This window comes from Corvus kubaryi, unplaced genomic scaffold (assembly GCF_017639235.1).
Source record: "Corvus kubaryi isolate FWS band 111438036 unplaced genomic scaffold, C.kubaryi_AGA036_p1.0 37398, whole genome shotgun sequence".
Taxonomy (NCBI): domain Eukaryota; kingdom Metazoa; phylum Chordata; class Aves; order Passeriformes; family Corvidae; genus Corvus; species Corvus kubaryi.
The window spans coordinates 49518570-49532967 of record NW_024581137.1 but is presented as its reverse complement, the minus strand read 5'-3'; the positions used below and the strand labels follow the sequence as shown (position 1 = coordinate 49532967).

The 14398-nt window shown below is 38.3% G+C and overlaps 1 protein-coding gene and 1 long non-coding RNA gene across 3 annotated transcripts in view; one reads left to right on the top strand and one right to left on the bottom strand.

The window, feature by feature from the left end:
* The first annotated feature begins 6087 nt into the window (after positions 1–6087).
* Positions 6088–14398, top strand: part of DYNC2I1 (dynein 2 intermediate chain 1) — a 29217-nt gene continuing 20906 nt past the window's right edge. The window contains exons 1-6 of the mRNA XM_042043561.1: positions 6088–6358; positions 8969–9022; positions 9858–10287; positions 10814–10866; positions 11474–11800; positions 13430–13488. Of these exons, the coding sequence (XP_041899495.1) occupies positions 6104–6358; positions 8969–9022; positions 9858–10287; positions 10814–10866; positions 11474–11800; positions 13430–13488 (1178 nt within the window). The 5' untranslated portion in view covers positions 6088–6103. The remainder of the gene's footprint in view (positions 6359–8968; positions 9023–9857; positions 10288–10813; positions 10867–11473; positions 11801–13429; positions 13489–14398) is intronic.
* Positions 6367–12095, bottom strand: LOC121671591. 2 transcript variants are annotated; one of them, XR_006018550.1, is made up of 3 exons: positions 11835–12095; positions 8752–8802; positions 6367–6574 (listed from the first exon to the last, which is right to left on the bottom strand). It is a non-coding gene; the product is annotated as an uncharacterized LOC121671591 (long non-coding RNA). The 2 variants fall into 2 exon arrangements; XR_006018551.1 differs by lacking the exon at positions 6367–6574 and adding an exon at positions 7711–8603.

Sequence of the window (14398 nt, the reverse complement as noted above, 5' to 3'; positions counted from 1 at the left end):
TACATATTATTCTGCTCTCATATATGTCCAGCATGTATTTTGAAAATCAGCTGAATATAGAATTTAGAGGAGTACCCCATACAGTCAAATTTAATACAATGGAGAAACACAACAGGAAATAAAAATTAATCTTGTAGGAGCATTTAGAATGACAAACATATAAGTGTAGACCAGGCAGCCTAGCACTGATTCTGAGCAGAGTAATTCATTAATCTATGTGGAAGTTTGATTAATCAGAACTAAAAGTGGGTGATAATGTGCCAGTCAAATAGGAAAACAGAAGCAAGATCTTGTAGCATGAATTTGATAATGTTTATCTGTAACATCAAGAGGCAGTTCTGATAAAGAGGTTACCGCTGACTTCTAAGAACCTCTGTAGATAACTGACTTGGACCCACACAATATTTTGATGAAGAAACTGGGTGGTATGAAATTAGCATACCCACTGTTGTAATAGAGACAAGAGAGTCTTGTTAAAATCAAGATACAAAGTCTGCTGCTAAGGCATAAATTAGTGCTAGTTACTCCATTATAATTTTTTTTAATAAAATGTTCTGGATAAACACTAGTTATTTGTTCATTCTAATATTTTGGTGTTGATAAAGAGTTTAATAATTTGCTCAAGAATCTTGGATGTTAGTGCACATATTTCTGATCATATACTTTAATATTTACAAATTCAGTCTCCTATGCATCAGGAACTCTTGAAGACATATGGCCCAGAGACTGCTCTGACTTCTCCTTAAGTATCCTATAATCAATTGTATCAGCTACACAGCTGATTCTATTTATTTTATTTAGATAACATTTATTCTTTTCACATCCTGCCTTTTTAGGCCTGTTGTGTTATTAGAATTTTAATATGTTTTGTTTGCAATATTTCTTTATACCCATTCTTAGCCATATGTGTTTGCTTCTCCTTTTTGCTCTTTTGAATGCAATAGCTTTCATAGCAAAGTTGTGTCATTCTATGTTTACCTTTACCTTGCATCACCATCAGTTTGCCATGATGATTTTTTTTCCGGTAAATACTGGCACTACTCTTCAGAATAACTTCCCAAAAGGTCTTGTTTGTACATCGTTTTTGATGATGAGAAAAATTGGGAAAATTCAGTTTATGTGGAAAAAAAGAAAACCTCCGTTTTCCTGACTTCTTTGTATTTCACATAAGAAAACATGTTTTGGAAGCAATTTTAATTGTTACTTCGTGACCATTTTCAGTAACGGTTTATTTCCCTGAAGGACAAAGTGTGGTATTACACCTTAGTTTACCCAACAACATTATTTCAGTCTAATGGTTCTCTGTAGATGTTTTTAGCTATTGAAGAGAAATCTTTATTGAATAGAAATCGGAGAATTTTTGCTGAGGAACTTTATCCTTAAAAAATTGAATTATTAATGCAAATATAATTTACATGAAATTTTATCCTAATAGATTCTCATGATGGAATACTCTCTAGTTCTGTGTTTAATGTTATCCAGCTGTCTCAACCTGCTCCAGATTATCTAGTGTAGACCACAAATATTTTCTGCCTGCTTCACATTATCTAATATATAGCACAAAGAAGAGTCAAAAGACTCTAACATACCTGAGCTTCTGTTGTTTGGAGAAAAACTATGTATGTCTGATCCCTGGTATCACCCAGGCTGGCTTCAGTTTCACTGAATGCATAAATTGTACTCTCATGACAAGATCCTCAAATATTTATTGTTCCTGAAGACAGAAATACTTTCCACTAAAATGTGTTTCTTAACAAGTTTTCACAGTAATTATAGTCTCATTTTTTAACCCCCATGGGATTCTTACAAGTTCAAAACTAAAGGCACAAACTTTACTACAAAGACACACATTTTTGCTATTTCTATTTATGAACCTGGAGGACTAAGAGAAGCATTTTGACACTTTGCAGGAGATCATTTATGTATGTCTGCTGATAAAAAAAAGGGGGGGGGGGGGGAGGGGAGGAACCCCTACAAAGTCTAGATCCTAACAAATTCCTTTCATCATTAAAAAGAAAAAAAAAGAAAAAAGTATGGGGTTTTTTTTAAATAATAGAAGAGGCATGACTTCTAAGCCTAGTGGAAAGTTGTCATGTTGTCCCTCTGAGGGGTAATATTTCCAGTAACTTTTTGGTATAGTACTGTGATGTGTCATTCCACAGAGGTGAAGAAAAATGCAATATTGTTTCACAGGCTTAGAGGAACATCCAAAGATAAAAACAAACAAACAAAAGAAGTTTATTACTACAGAATATAAAAAGCTGTGCTATTTTATATTCCTGTTTTTCAGATAACAGTGCAGGTGGAGAAGGAGATATATGTACCAAGCCAGACAAGAGAAAAACCTGTAGAAGCTAAAATTGTAAAAAAGTTCCCAGGGCTAAACAAACCCCTTGTTTACAACACTTTTCTTGGAAAGAAAATCTGGGACATCCTTTTGTGCTGACTTTACATAACAGATATGTGTCATTTTATTGCCTGTATTCACTTGAGTCTAACACACATTTTATAGAAGCAGTCAAACCACTGATGTATTAATTTTCTCCACTTCATTGGTGAGACACTGTAGTTTATTTTAATACATGGTGGTGATGCCATGATGATTTTTTGCCTTTTCTTTTATATACCTTTTATATACCCTTTTATATAAATTTTATGTATCCTCAGTGCTTTTAACATGCATACTTGTAATTCCTTAAGTCAAATAACTTAGCATAGTCGTAATATTCCATCATGCCAAGAAACCAAATGTCCTGGAGGCCTTGCAGTTGGAAGCCAAAAAGCCCTACACTATCCTGAGAAACCAAGGTCCTCTCTAAAACACATCCTGTAAACTAAGATAAACCCATCCAGGGGAATATTCCTCAGGATGGAGAAATATCACACTAATCATTCAGGCCTCTCATTAGAAAATCTTTGATAAATATACTAATTTGCAAAATCTATAAATTGTGTACGCGATCTACCGTGTGTGTGCGTTTCGGCGCATTCCACCTTGGCGAAGTGGTGCACCTTAAAGATCCTTAATTAAATACCAAAGTAAAAACCCCTTTTTCCCTTAACCATGTCTGGCTCTTAATTTTAAGACCAGAGAAAGGCAACAGTGGAAACATTTAAGAATGCACAAATTTTAGTATTGTTATTCCAAAGGTGCTATTCTACCTTGTGTTCTCATGCAGGAGTTAAACTTCAGTTTGAACCCCCAGTTTAAGATTTGAATAGTTCTTTCCAAACCCTCTAGTGGCACTTTCCCGCATCTGGAATTTTTCTCCTGTCTTAGAGATGCCTGACTAGTATACTATCATACTGCTAAGAAGAAAAAAGCTATTAGCAGCCAAAACTGACATTTAAAAATATTTTTGCAGTAAATACATATGCTTGTTCTAAACAGCAGACAAGAGAAACAGAACTTGAAAAAAAAGCTGCTTCTTCTATCCAATTTTTGGTATCACTGTCACATTTACTTATTTAGTTATATGTGTTTGCTATATTGTTGTTAGAAATAAAATTCAGTTATAAAGTTGTTTTGTCCTTCAGTTTCTATACATAGGAAAGCATTTCTGTAGAGACCCTTCCTAAGCAGATGTCTAGTTCCATGTGTTTATAACACTGTCTCCACTGTGGCTAAAGAGCTCTTTGAGTTAATCCAAGATGACTTTTATGGCCACTTTTATTTGTTCAGGGAAGAACGTATGAAATCATAGAGTCATAGCAAAGTTTGAGTTGGGAGGGACCTTTAAGATCATCTAGTTCCACCTCTCTTGCCATGGGCAGGGACATCTTCCACTAGCCCAGGTTGCTCAGAGCTCCATCCAACCTGGCCTTGAACACTTCCAGGGAATGGGGCTTCTCTGGGCAACCTGTTCCAGTTCTTTACCACCTTCACAGTAAAGAATTTTTACCCAATAATCAATCTAAATCTACTCTCTTTTAGTCCATTCTCCAGTGTCCTGTTAGCTCATGCTCTTGCAAAAAGTCCCTCTCTTTCTTGCAGGCTCCCTTCAGGTACTGGAAGGCTGCAGTGATGTCACCCCAAAGCCTTCTCTTCTCCCGGCTGAACAATCCCAATTCTCTCAGCCTTTCCTCATAGGAGAGGTGCCCCATCCCTCTGAGCACCTTGGTGGCCTCCTGTGGACTCGCTCCCACAGTTTTATGTCCTTCCTGTGCTGGGACCCCAGAGCTGGAGGCAGATCTGCAGGTGGGATCTCACCAGAGCGGGGCAGAGGAGAAGAATCCCCTCCCTCCCCTGCTGCCCACAGTACTTTGGATGCAGCCCAGGACATGTCTGGATTTCTGGGCTGGGAGTGCCCATGGCTGGCTCATGTCCAGCCTCCCACCCACCAGCACCCCCAAGTCCTTCTGGGCAGGGCTGTTCTCAATCTGTTCATCCCTCAGACTGTGTCGATAAGAGATGCTTATAGATTATTATTGTTCTGCCAAAACGAGATAAATAATTCATAAGAAGGTTTATAAATATTTTAGTATCCATAGATGTTTATATTTAGTGGATGCAATTTAGCCCTTAAGAGTCATACTTACATTAATGGTGTGTTTGGGCTTTTTCTTTTTTCCTTGGGTTTTTGTGTGTGTGTTTTGTTTGTTTGTGTGTGTGGTTTGGGTTTTTTAAATAAAATATTAAGATGGGGGTTTTTGTTCATAACTGCATGCATGATTTACTTTTTTGCTACATGATAGAGGAAAATATTTCACGGTTTGGACAGTGGAAACTTTTACAGCATTTTTAATTTATTCTGGAAATATGAACACAAGGCAAGGTATCACGGGTCTGTACGTACTTGTCAATTGACTATTTAAGGCCAAGTATAAGGAGTTAAATTTTATCTCTTTGAAGTCAGCCACAAACTCCCATTGAACTATGGCAAGAATGTTTCTCAAATGCAAAAATGCGTCTTCCTTTGCTTTCTTTCCCCCTCAGTAGTCAGTTTTCTACAACCATCAATATTAGCAGTAGCAGTTACATATTAACTTTTTTTTACACTCTGAAAATAGGGAACAAAGTTAAAAGAACCCAGAGGAATTTTCACTTGGTCTTTTAAATTGCACGTGTTAATGGGTTGTAAATATTTGCTGTGAAATGGCACACACCTTTCCTTCAGGCAACCATAGAGCTCATTCCAGGTGTGTTTGGTGAGCTGCCACTTGCACTTTGTTGCAGAAATCAGCTCTGGTACTTGTCACTGGGGGAATATTATTACCATTTTAATTTATTTGTACAAGTGTTTTTCATACCTGCCTCTACCCAGCATCTGGATAAGTGGCAGATTAAGCATAGCACCCTTTCACAGTATTTTTGCCCTGCAGTAATTGTGCACAACTTTATTACAAGTGAGTCAGCCATGATGAGGGATGGTTTCATTATACACTTAACCTAGAGTAGGTCGGTGCTGAAGAGGAGAACAACACTACTTGAGGGCTGTGGGGATGTGTGCCCCATCCCCAACTCACAGGGTCTGAGCTCTCACCTGTGGAAACCCAGCTGGGCATCAGCTCCGAATCACAGAATGGGTCAGGCTGGAAGGGTCATCTGGTCTTCCCGTCACAATTCACCAACTCACCTCGTTTCAGTAAAGAGGTGATTGATGTACTACAGTAATTGAAATTAGAATATGATCAGTGGGTCATCTGGTCCAACCTCCCTGCTCAAGCAGGGTCATCCTAGAGCACATGGCACGGGATTGTGTCCAGATGATTCTGGAATATCTCCAGTGAGGGAGACTCCACAGTGTCTCTGCACAATCTGTTTCAGTGCACGGTCACCTGCACAGTAAAGAAGTTCTTCCTCACGTTCAGGTGGAACTTCTGTGCAGCAGTTTCTGCACGGTGTCTCTTGTCCTATTGCTCAGGATCACCAAGCAGAACCTGGTCCATCCTCTTGGCATCCTCCCATAGATATTTATACACATTAACGAGGACGCCTGTCACTTGTCTCTTCTTAAGGCCAAACTGGCCCTGCTCCCTCAGCTGTTCCTTGTAAAATATGCTCCTGTCACTTCATTAACTTCGTTGCCCTCCGCTGGACCCGCGACAGGAGCTCCTTGTCCCTCCTGTACTGAGGAGCCCAGAAATGAACACAGCACTCCAGATGTGCATCACCACGGCTGAGGAGAAGGGCAGGATCACCTCCCTGACCTGTTGGCACCCCAGGATCCCCCTGTCCTTGTCCGCTGTCGCCGGACGGCGACCCTCCCGCGGCCCTGCCGCCACCCGGGCGGCGCCGGCGCATCCATCGCTCGGCGAGCGGCTGCTGCCCCTGGTTGCCGGGGCGGGCCCGCCCGCAGCGCCCGATCCCGGCCCGCGGCGGCGGACGCGGCCTCCAGGCCCCATGGAGGGGGACAAGGTGAGGGGCAGCGGCCGGGCGAGCGGGGCAGGGGCGGGGGGACAGCGCCGGTGTCTCCTCTGCTGCCCCGAGAACCCCCGCGGCTCTGCTGGGGCCGGTCGGGTCGCCTTGTTTTGTCGGCACGGCAGCGAATCCCCCCCACCGCAACAGCCGTAGCAAGGCGATCCTTACCCCTCTCGCAGAGGGATGAGGTTGTACCAGCCGCACATCCTCCTGCTGAAGGGAATAGGTGGTTAAGGAAATACCCGTTGCTTCACGTTCTAGATAAAAGTGTGTTTAGTAATTGATGCTCCCGTAACCGCTAATTGTCGGGCTTTAGTTCTTCAGGAACACACGTAACTTTTGCATTAAGGTGTTAAATTATTGAGCGTTTGTAGAGCTCCAGGATAAAGGAAGCAAAACCACATGCGCATGCTAACATCAATTACTGTGTGATATTTTCACTTGAAAAAGTAGAAGTGCCAAATCAGTGAGCTAGTGAGTTGTGATGGGAAAGTTAAACTTTGATCTAAAAGTTTTCAGGTGTGACGCTGTGAGTGCCAAAGAGCCGGAGGCAGTGGCAGGAACAGCCACACTGAGGAACCCCCCTTTTGCTGCCTCTGTTCTATCAGTCGTGCTCCTACCTATTGGTGGGCTCTCACATTGGCAACTCATATTGGAAATAAGAAAGATAAATGTTTACATGTAAAAAATAAAGTACTTTGCTCTGGCTTAAAAATTAAGGACAGAATTTTGTCTTACTGTTCTTTTTTTTCTTTTTCTTTAGAATTGTATTTAACTGAATTCTTATGTTACTTAAAAACAGTATGTTCTGGAAACTTCTTATCTTTCTAGTTGTGAGGGAAGAAGCCCGTGCTGATCTCTTTCAAAGTTTATCTATAGGAACAAGATTTGTTCCACTGACTGCTTTTTCTTTAGATTAAAGGACAGATTCTTAAATGGTAAAGTTTTTCATAGCACTTTTTGGGTTCAGTAACTCTGTGTCATTTCATGTGAGCTGAATGCTCTCAGGTGGATGAATTAAGTTAAACTCCAGTGTCATTTAAGTAACTAATCTTAATCTGGATTTAAATGAGTATATAAGTAGTCTAAATTAGCAGACAGGTGAGAAAGTTCTATAAATCCTTTTAAAGTTTGTTTTAAACACTTTTATATGAACATTTAGCTGCAGAGGGACAGTGGTCTCAATGTTATTAAGACCTTTATAAAATATCTCCTGTTTGTTTATTATACTCCTGAAAAAGCAGAGATTTAAGTGGAAAATCATCATACACAAAATAACAGGTTCTGGTTGTGGTGGGGAGGTAAAAACTGCAGACTGCAGAAAACTGGCAGATTCATATTATGGGGTGCCAGAGAATCACATATGAATGTTTACTGCATGCTTTTTGCCTCAGCTTTGAAATAAACCTGAAACTGCCTTATCTGGTGTTCTGTTGGTTATGCTGATTTTATGCTCTTAGCATCATTAGCATTCTTTCTTTGTTTGCTGATGCATACATAAATATTGTCTAAAACCAAAACGTGATCATATATTAGGGATTTTAAGTAGGTTATTGTTTGAGACTATAATACAGCATTCTGCTCTCTTCCCATCCATATCCTTTCTTCCAGGTTACATTCACACAAGTTCTGTTGAATTTCTTAGGCTTTGTTAAAGCTTGACTTAAGAAAATTATCAGCTTTGTTTTTACTTTCTCATCTGACTTTCTGCAGTAGCAAATATATGCATGCTTTGGTTTTTTGCATTTTTAAAGTATTAGAAGAAAATAAAACTTAAAGGGCACTTTCTTTTTGTTACAAATGCTGCCTTCTTGGGATTTCTCCTTGACTTTAGATGAAATTTACCAGCCCACTATAATCTTCTAAAAAATTGAAGTTTGAAAACACAAGACTTTTTTCATGTAGAGTAGTTTAAAATATATATATACTGTTAAAATACTGCTTCCATATAAATAATTAACAACAAAAAAAAAAATGGGCACCATATGTTTATTTTCTTCCACCAGTGCAACTCATCATTACAATATTTACCAGTGATTATTTTGTTAATCTTTAGTAGCTTTTGCCAAGTCTAAATAAGGGTAGCCTGATCACATCACTTTGGATATAGTCGTCATCCTCCAATGAACTAGTTAAAATACTTAATGGATTAAAATTCCTCCTTTCCCTTAATGATCTCAAACAATAGGATTTTTTTTATTTAGTCTTTTTAACAGCAATCAAGCAGCCAAGTGCAGGAGCTCTGCAAATGAAAATAGAAGAAATATAACCTATTTTACTAGGGAGCACTTTAGTGAAACAATCATCATGTGTACTTTGATTAGTTTCATTATCTTTTTGCTTTTTACCTTCAGTGTTACATACAAATATTTAACGTGCGGTCAATTTACACATGTATTCTGAGCTTCAGGCTTCTTCCAGGTCCAGTCAGATGAAGTTTACTGTAAATAGATGTTAGAGCTAAATCAAATTGCTGTTTGCATTATTCTTTCAGAGATACTTGCCATGTGTACCTTGATCCTTTCCTTAGAAATATGATTGATTGTTAAATGATTTACTTCTCTCTGCAAATTGGTTACTCAGTCTCTTCTGCATTTTGTGTTCTAGAGAAGAACCAAAGAAGATACTTGGAAAGCAGAGGAACTTAGGAAACATCTTAAGGTGGTTTTATTTTATTTCTGCTAGTCTTGATGTTAAGTTACCTTACAGCACTAGAATTTATTGGTGGTTTAAGCATAAAGAATTGACTGTTTGTTCTACAAGCCACTCTGCTTTGTGGGATCTGTAGTAGCTCTTTAACACTTTCTGGTGCACCAGACACTTCAAATCTGCGTCATTGAATACAAATGGTACGGAGCTTTAATGTGTAGCTGCTGAGTTCCTTGTCGCAACTGACTGTTCTGGAATCTCACCAGTCCAAGGTTATCCAGAGGCTGGTCCACTCAGCTGTTTCCAGCTGCATGAGTCATATAAGATTACTCTAGTAATTTCTAAATTCGGTAAATGGAAATAATACATTGCTACAGTAATCACACAGCAGTGAATGGGGTCTGATTTTCTGGCCACCCAAATACAAGTGACAGCTATGCTTTATGTATACTTATTCACTTTCCTACAATGTATATTACCTATTTTATTTATTTTCATCATCTATCATGTTTGTCATGTGTTTTTAAACTGGTTAATTACATTATCCCCTGGTCAAATAGGCATTCAGGCTCCAGTCAGTTATATAACTGATATTCATATTAGGTTTGTGTTGTATTTTTTAAAACCTGTTTTATATTGTGTATCTTACTATTCCATTTATTAATTCTTTTTACAATAAGCACAGACATAATGTTACTATTTACAAATTAAGCCTATCAGCATTTTAATAGGGTTTGGGAAATTAAATACACATTTAGTAATCCAGCAATATTTTTTTTCACATGAATATACTCTTATCAAAATAGATTGCTGAATTACAATGATAGATTTTTTTATTTTGTTTCAGGCATCACTAGCAGATAGTCAAAATGAAGACCAAAAACACAGAGAAAAGAAACTGCAGAGAGATAGGACTGTTCATGATACAGACCCTAACAGACATGAACACAAAGACAGAGAGAAGAGCAAGGAAAGAACAAGAGAGAGAGAGAGGTTTAAATCCAGTGAAAGGGACAGGGATAAAAGGAGAGAGAGAGAAAGGGAAAAAGAATACCAAAGAGGAGACCGGGAGGGACACAAAGATAAGGTTCAAGAGTCACATTTGGAGGAGGAGAGACACAGTGTACTAAAACATAAAGACAAGGAGAGTGGTAGAGAACGAGACAAAAAATACAAGACATATGAGATAAAGCAAATAGATCCACAAAATAATCTGAAATCATTTGAAGAAAGAGATACAGAACATCACAGAAGAAGAGAAATCAGGCATCGCTTGGGTAAGTAACTTTGGGTTGTTGCTGTACTTGGAAATATTTGATATTTAGATAGGAATACTCTGAAAGCACACCCATCTGTGCAGAGAGGATAAAACAGGCAGGTGTGAGTACCTGCTGGCATGTGTGTCGTTATGGAATGTTGTGGTAACCTACTTTTATTTTGATGCTTTAAAAAAAATTGTTGCTTGTTTCCCTTCCTCTGAAGAGAGGATGGATGCCACTGGTTTTGTTGATCAGTGCCTAGACATTGTCTACTGAGTGGTCCATTCACTTGCAGGGTGATAACTGAATTCAGTAGCATGTGTCATTACTCTTACCATTACACAAACAAGACTGGATGGATTCGTTAGGAGAGAAGAAGGAGTAACCAGCTTTGGAGAGAGAATTTCAAGAGAATTCCTTTTTAGAAAGCTCTTATGTTGGAGAAAATATGCTGCTAAAATACTGTTTTCTAGATGCTAGAATTAATTATACAGAGTTTGAGTACTATAAAATTTGTTCCCTAATTTATACATCTGTTTTCTAGAGGAGGAGAAAGCAAGAACTGAAGAGCGAGAAAGAAGACATAAAGCACAGAAGGTAAAGGAAAGGAAATTAGTGAAGTGTTTCCATAACTGAGTAAGATAAAATTGTAGAATAATGGATCAGACTGCAACTCCCAAGAAATCCAAGAGATGCATAGGTAGTAAGGTGCTGACAAGTGTTCAAAACACAAAAAAAAGGTATCTCAGCTACGTATCTCAGGACATATTTAATTCTTTTTTTTTTTTAAGTAAACATGAAATAAAATTTTCATAGCAAACAGTGCTTCATTTTTGTACAGCTACATCAAATGTTTCCATCTGCTATTTATGCCTTTATTACAAGGGTAGTTCATAGTGTACATCCTGCTTTAGACCACCTACTAAACAAGAATTAAATTTTTGTGTGAAGAACATCTAATCCAAAGAATTTTCTGTAGCAAAGTGTGCAGTATCACAGAAGAAATACCAGAATCTCAAGTGCAGTTATAATTTGAAACTTGTTATCATAGGAAATAAAGAAAAAATGGCTGGAAGATCCATGTGACAGAAAGATTAAGTGCTTACAATTCAATCATTTTAAAGGTAAAAAACTGATCGATTTGTGAAGATAAAACAGTCTTGGAGAACTTTTTAACCCTTTAATATTATTTTCCTCTTTGCAGGATAGTGATGTAAGAAAGAAAGCTGAGAAAGTTTTAGCCTACAAAGTTGAAGAAGGTGAACGTGTACACAAGTTACAGAAACATCAAGAGTTGGATAAAGAGAGAGAAAGAAGACACAGAGAAAAAAAAGAACTTTCTGTTGGGACAGAAAAAGAGAGGCTTTCTAAAGAGAAAAGTCATAAACATTATGGAAAAGAGGAGGAAGAAAAACATAAATCAAGGAGGTCTAAAGAAAAATCTTCCCATGGAGACAGAGAAGGGCCAGCCGCAGAAGCTAATAAGATTCTAAAAAGTAGCGAAAATGAAAGAAAGAAGCATGATCTAAGGGTAAGTTTTGTTAAAACATTACCGTATCGCTTACTTCAATCATTGATACATTGTTGCTACGTGTAGAGGGATGCCTTGTGGAACAGGGGCATATGATCTCCCAGGAGACTCTGGGCAACCCCGGGCTGCTGCGGAAGAAGCCCTGAAGGGGCCTCAGGCTGCAGACAGGCTTGCCAAGACACCTGGCAGCCGGCAGCCTTGAACAGCCTTGGGCAAAGTTACACACTGGTCGGCTCCCCCGCCGCTTAGAGGCTGTCCCGTGGGAATAGGGCGTGAATCTTTGTAAAGTAGGTATAAGTTGGTGTAAGTGAACAATAAAGGGAGCACGATGCTCAAATCCTATCGGTGTTCGTGTCGTGGCTCTGGCCGGTCTCCCCAGCACTCGGAACCCCCCCGCTAAAGCTAGGAATGATAAAAATACTAGAATTTAGAGGAAACATTTTCTGAAATTTGAGGCTGAAGTGGTGGAAGAAAACACTACATCTGCATTTAAGTATGCTAATTCAGAATTGATTCCTTCTGTAAAACTTAAACGAAAAAATTGCCTAAATGTTAGAAATCTCTTTTATTCATAAAATTCTTTCTTGCTATGACTTCTGAAATTTTTACAAACACTTTGTCATAAGGCTTGAGGTCCATTAAATTTTATTGGCTGCCTTTATAGGAAAAAGTACGATTTTAATAGAAGCTACTTTTATGTTGTCTATGAAGGGAACACAGCTGTCCAGCTCGTAAGTAGGTATGTGAATATAGACCCTTTATATTTGTGGGGTTTGCCTCTATTTCTGAACCCACAAAATATCTCTTATGTTTCTAATATGGAGCATGATGTTATATTCTAGAGACTTAATCAAAACTTTGTCATTTTTTACTGATTTTTCTAAGTGTTCATTCCACAAGAATGGGAGAGGGAATATCTAGTAATATGTAGCTCTGAAATCCAATGTGGTATGGAACACACAACAGTTGAGATGGTCTAGGGTAGTTTCTTCTGCTGCCTAAAGAGTGAAGATGTACAATATAAATAAAATTTCAGAACTATATTTTCTAGTGAAAATACCAGTCATCTTCAGTGTAGGGGCCCTCCATGAGTGATTCCTGTAACTGACTTTCTGCAGCAGACAAGAGGAGTCTATCAGGGCTTGCTCAAGGTTTGACTTCCTTGGAAATTTACTCAGGTAGAGAACACACACTCTGATGCTTCTGTCCCTGTTTTCTGAAGTTCATGGATAGAGACAAATACCTTTATCTTAACCTATTGAATACATTTTCAAACTTAGGCAAATGATCATAACACGGAATTTAAGAGTCAAGTCCCTCTCTTGGGAATTAAAAATGCCTGAGACTGTTGTCTGTCCCTGGGTCCAGTTTGTGTGAGTTGTTGCAGTACATACTGTTAAAATCTCTTTCTTTGGAACAGGCTGGCCACAGCCTTCCAAGGTCAGACCATAGCCCCTGTCAGTTTTTCAGAACATCCTACAAGCAATGACTGAAATAAAAAATAGTCTGTAATTGAACAACTCATTAGTAATCTTTCTTACTGTTTGATAGCAGTACTACTAATACAGGTTCATACACATATTTCCTCCCTGCATTTCTGACTCATGAATATTGCGACTTCTTTTACAGAACAGTGAATACAAAAAGAATGAGAGAATTCAAGAAGAAATGAGCCATCAGCTTGTAAGGTAAATTCAGAGATTTGAAATAATTATGTACTAGATGGTGTCTACTAATATTCAGTCACCACCAAACCAATAAGCATAAATTCTTAATCTCACATATCTGGGGTTAATATAATTTTTTTTTCATAGGCCCAATACAATAGCAATTAAAAAAAAAAGTCTGTGTGTTGCCTCTAAAGTGATTCAGATAAAAATGTATATATTTGTATTCCACTAATTATTTTTCTACACCTAATAGCAAGAGATATTTTGCAGTCCTTGTAAACTTACATATATATTAATCTGGGCACTTAGTTTGGGAGACAGAAATGCTGTATTTTGCTACCTGGAAATTCACTATGCAGTCATGTGGACACATGTAAGTTACATGATGAACTACACAGGACTCTCTTATGCTGTGTCAGCAGTGCTGAATATGCAGGCAATGTTTTGAAGCTGTTGCTGCTGAGGTTGTGGCTGAGTCACTGTTTGTGCATAGCTGGGGAAGAGTGTTCAGCCATTCCTGAATGGCAGGGAAGGCAGTATGGTTCAGTGGGATGTTCTGAAACCCTGGTTCAGCTTCAAGCACTGTTAATGTTGAATCATTCTTGATTTGTTACAGCAGGATCCAGCCAAATTTTAATTTTTATTGTTGCCTTGTCGTATGTTTATTAGTCCCAATGGCAGTATATACAAATACTCAATTAAGAAGTAAAAATATTTTCTTCTTGAGGTCTGATACTTTCTATTTATAAAATAATCAAATAGATTATTAAGGAGCACAGCTTGTTGTTCATTTGCTCCTGCTCTCTGACTCTGATTGTATTGTCCTCATGAATAAGACCTCTGAATGAAAAAACAGGTTTGAAATCAGTCTTTGATTTATAGCTTTTGAGCATATTGCACCAACCTGATCTTGATCTCTGGTTTGCTG